Genomic DNA, 1,528 nt, shown 5'->3' on the forward strand with positions numbered 1-1,528 from the left:
CCTCTGGCTGCTTTGTGCTGCACTGCAGAGGAGGGCGCTCCATCCCGGCCAGGGCCTCGGCACTGCCCCACAGCTGCACAGTTCCACTTGCAAACTTAGTTGCTCTTGGCACCCTGGCCAGACGTCCAGCGTGCATCCTTTCCCAGCGACTGTGCCCATCACGGAAAGCTGTAAAATGCAGAAGACTCAAGTGTCACCTCCAGCCCTTCTTGTCATGAAGTGCCAACACAGCCTGATCCCAAGGGGTACAGCCAACTAGCTGCGGATAGCCACCCAATTTGTCACCATGCCCTGGGGCAAAATACCCTTGTGGGCAGGTGCAGCATCTGTATATACATACATAGAGCAGAGTTCACTTATAACCTAGGCACTGCAGTTTTCTCAGCAGAGCATCAACCCTAAAACATGCCCATGTCAGTCACTCCCAGCCAAGGAGCAATGCCTGTCCCTGTGTTACACCCACACTGAAACAACATCCCAGTCTGATGAGATTGGAAGTCCTGGCCTCAGTTACCAACTGGGGTGGGGCTGCCCCTGAGCTGCAGTTCTGTCAGGCCAGGCCCAGCAGCACGAGGCCCTGGCATGTCTTGCTCTGCCCATGACCTCTCAGAGACTGGGGAGATTGCTCATCATGCTGGAGTTGCTGGAGAGAGGAGCTCTGGGCCGAGCAGCCACGGGGCTGCGGAAGCTCTCCCGGCAGCGCAGAGAGCTCTCTGTGGACGAGCCAGAGTTGATGTCTGTGATGGCCACGCAGCTCCCAGGCCTGCAGAGCCCAGCCCTGACACAGCAGCAGCACAGCAGACTCCCCACGGCGCGACGCACCTCCACGCTCCGCAGAGAATAGATCACAGGGTTGATGCCCGAATTGAGCAAGGCCAGAGCCAAGGTCCAGTCCAGGCTGTGGAGGTGTGTGCAGCTCTGGCTCTCACAGAAGACATCGAAGAGCAACAGGACGAAGAGGGGACTCCAGCAGATGATGAAGGCACCCAAGATCATCAGCACAGTCTTCAGCAAGCGCAGGGACCGTTTGCGGCTGTGCCGAGAACTGGCCTGCTTCGAGCTGGCCTGGACCAGCTGGAAGATGGAGATGTAGAGGCCGATGATCCCCAGCAGGATGATGCTGAACATGACCACGGAGAAAAGGATGTAGTTCTTGGAGTAGAGCGGCAGGAGCATGGAGCAGGCGCTGAAGTCGCAGAGGCAGTTCCAGCCCAGCAGGGGCAGCAGGCCGATGACCAGGGCGAGCAGCCAGCAGGACACGATCAGGCCGCGCAGTCTCAGGGTCTTGCTGGCCTCGTTCTCTGCGATCGGCCTCACCATGGCGCTGTAGCGCTCGATGGCCGTCACCAGCAAGCTGAAGGTGGAAGCAGCCAGCGCGATGAAGAGGGTTCCTTCTCGCAGGAACCAGAGCTGCGGGGAGAGCTGGAAGGTCTTCTTGCCCGAGAGGCAGAGGTTGAACAGGTAGGCAATCCCTGCCAGCAGGTCGCTGACTGTGATGCTGGCAATGCAGGAGTAGACCCAGCGACGG

The 1,528-nt window shown here is 59.1% G+C and overlaps 1 protein-coding gene across 1 annotated transcript in view; it reads right to left on the reverse strand.

Moving 5' to 3' along the window:
* Positions 1-606: 606 nt before the first annotated feature.
* Positions 607-1,528, reverse strand: part of S1PR4 (sphingosine-1-phosphate receptor 4) — a 1,202-nt gene continuing 280 nt past the window's right edge. Inside the window, 1 exon segment of the mRNA XM_009073250.1 lies at positions 607-1,528. This exon segment is cut by the window's right edge and continues 19 nt beyond it. Coding sequence (XP_009071498.1) covers positions 607-1,528 — 922 coding nt within the window.

The sequence above is a fragment of the Acanthisitta chloris genome, unplaced genomic scaffold (genome assembly GCF_000695815.1).
Source record: "Acanthisitta chloris isolate BGI_N310 unplaced genomic scaffold, ASM69581v1 scaffold32584, whole genome shotgun sequence".
NCBI lineage: Eukaryota > Metazoa > Chordata > Aves > Passeriformes > Acanthisittidae > Acanthisitta > Acanthisitta chloris.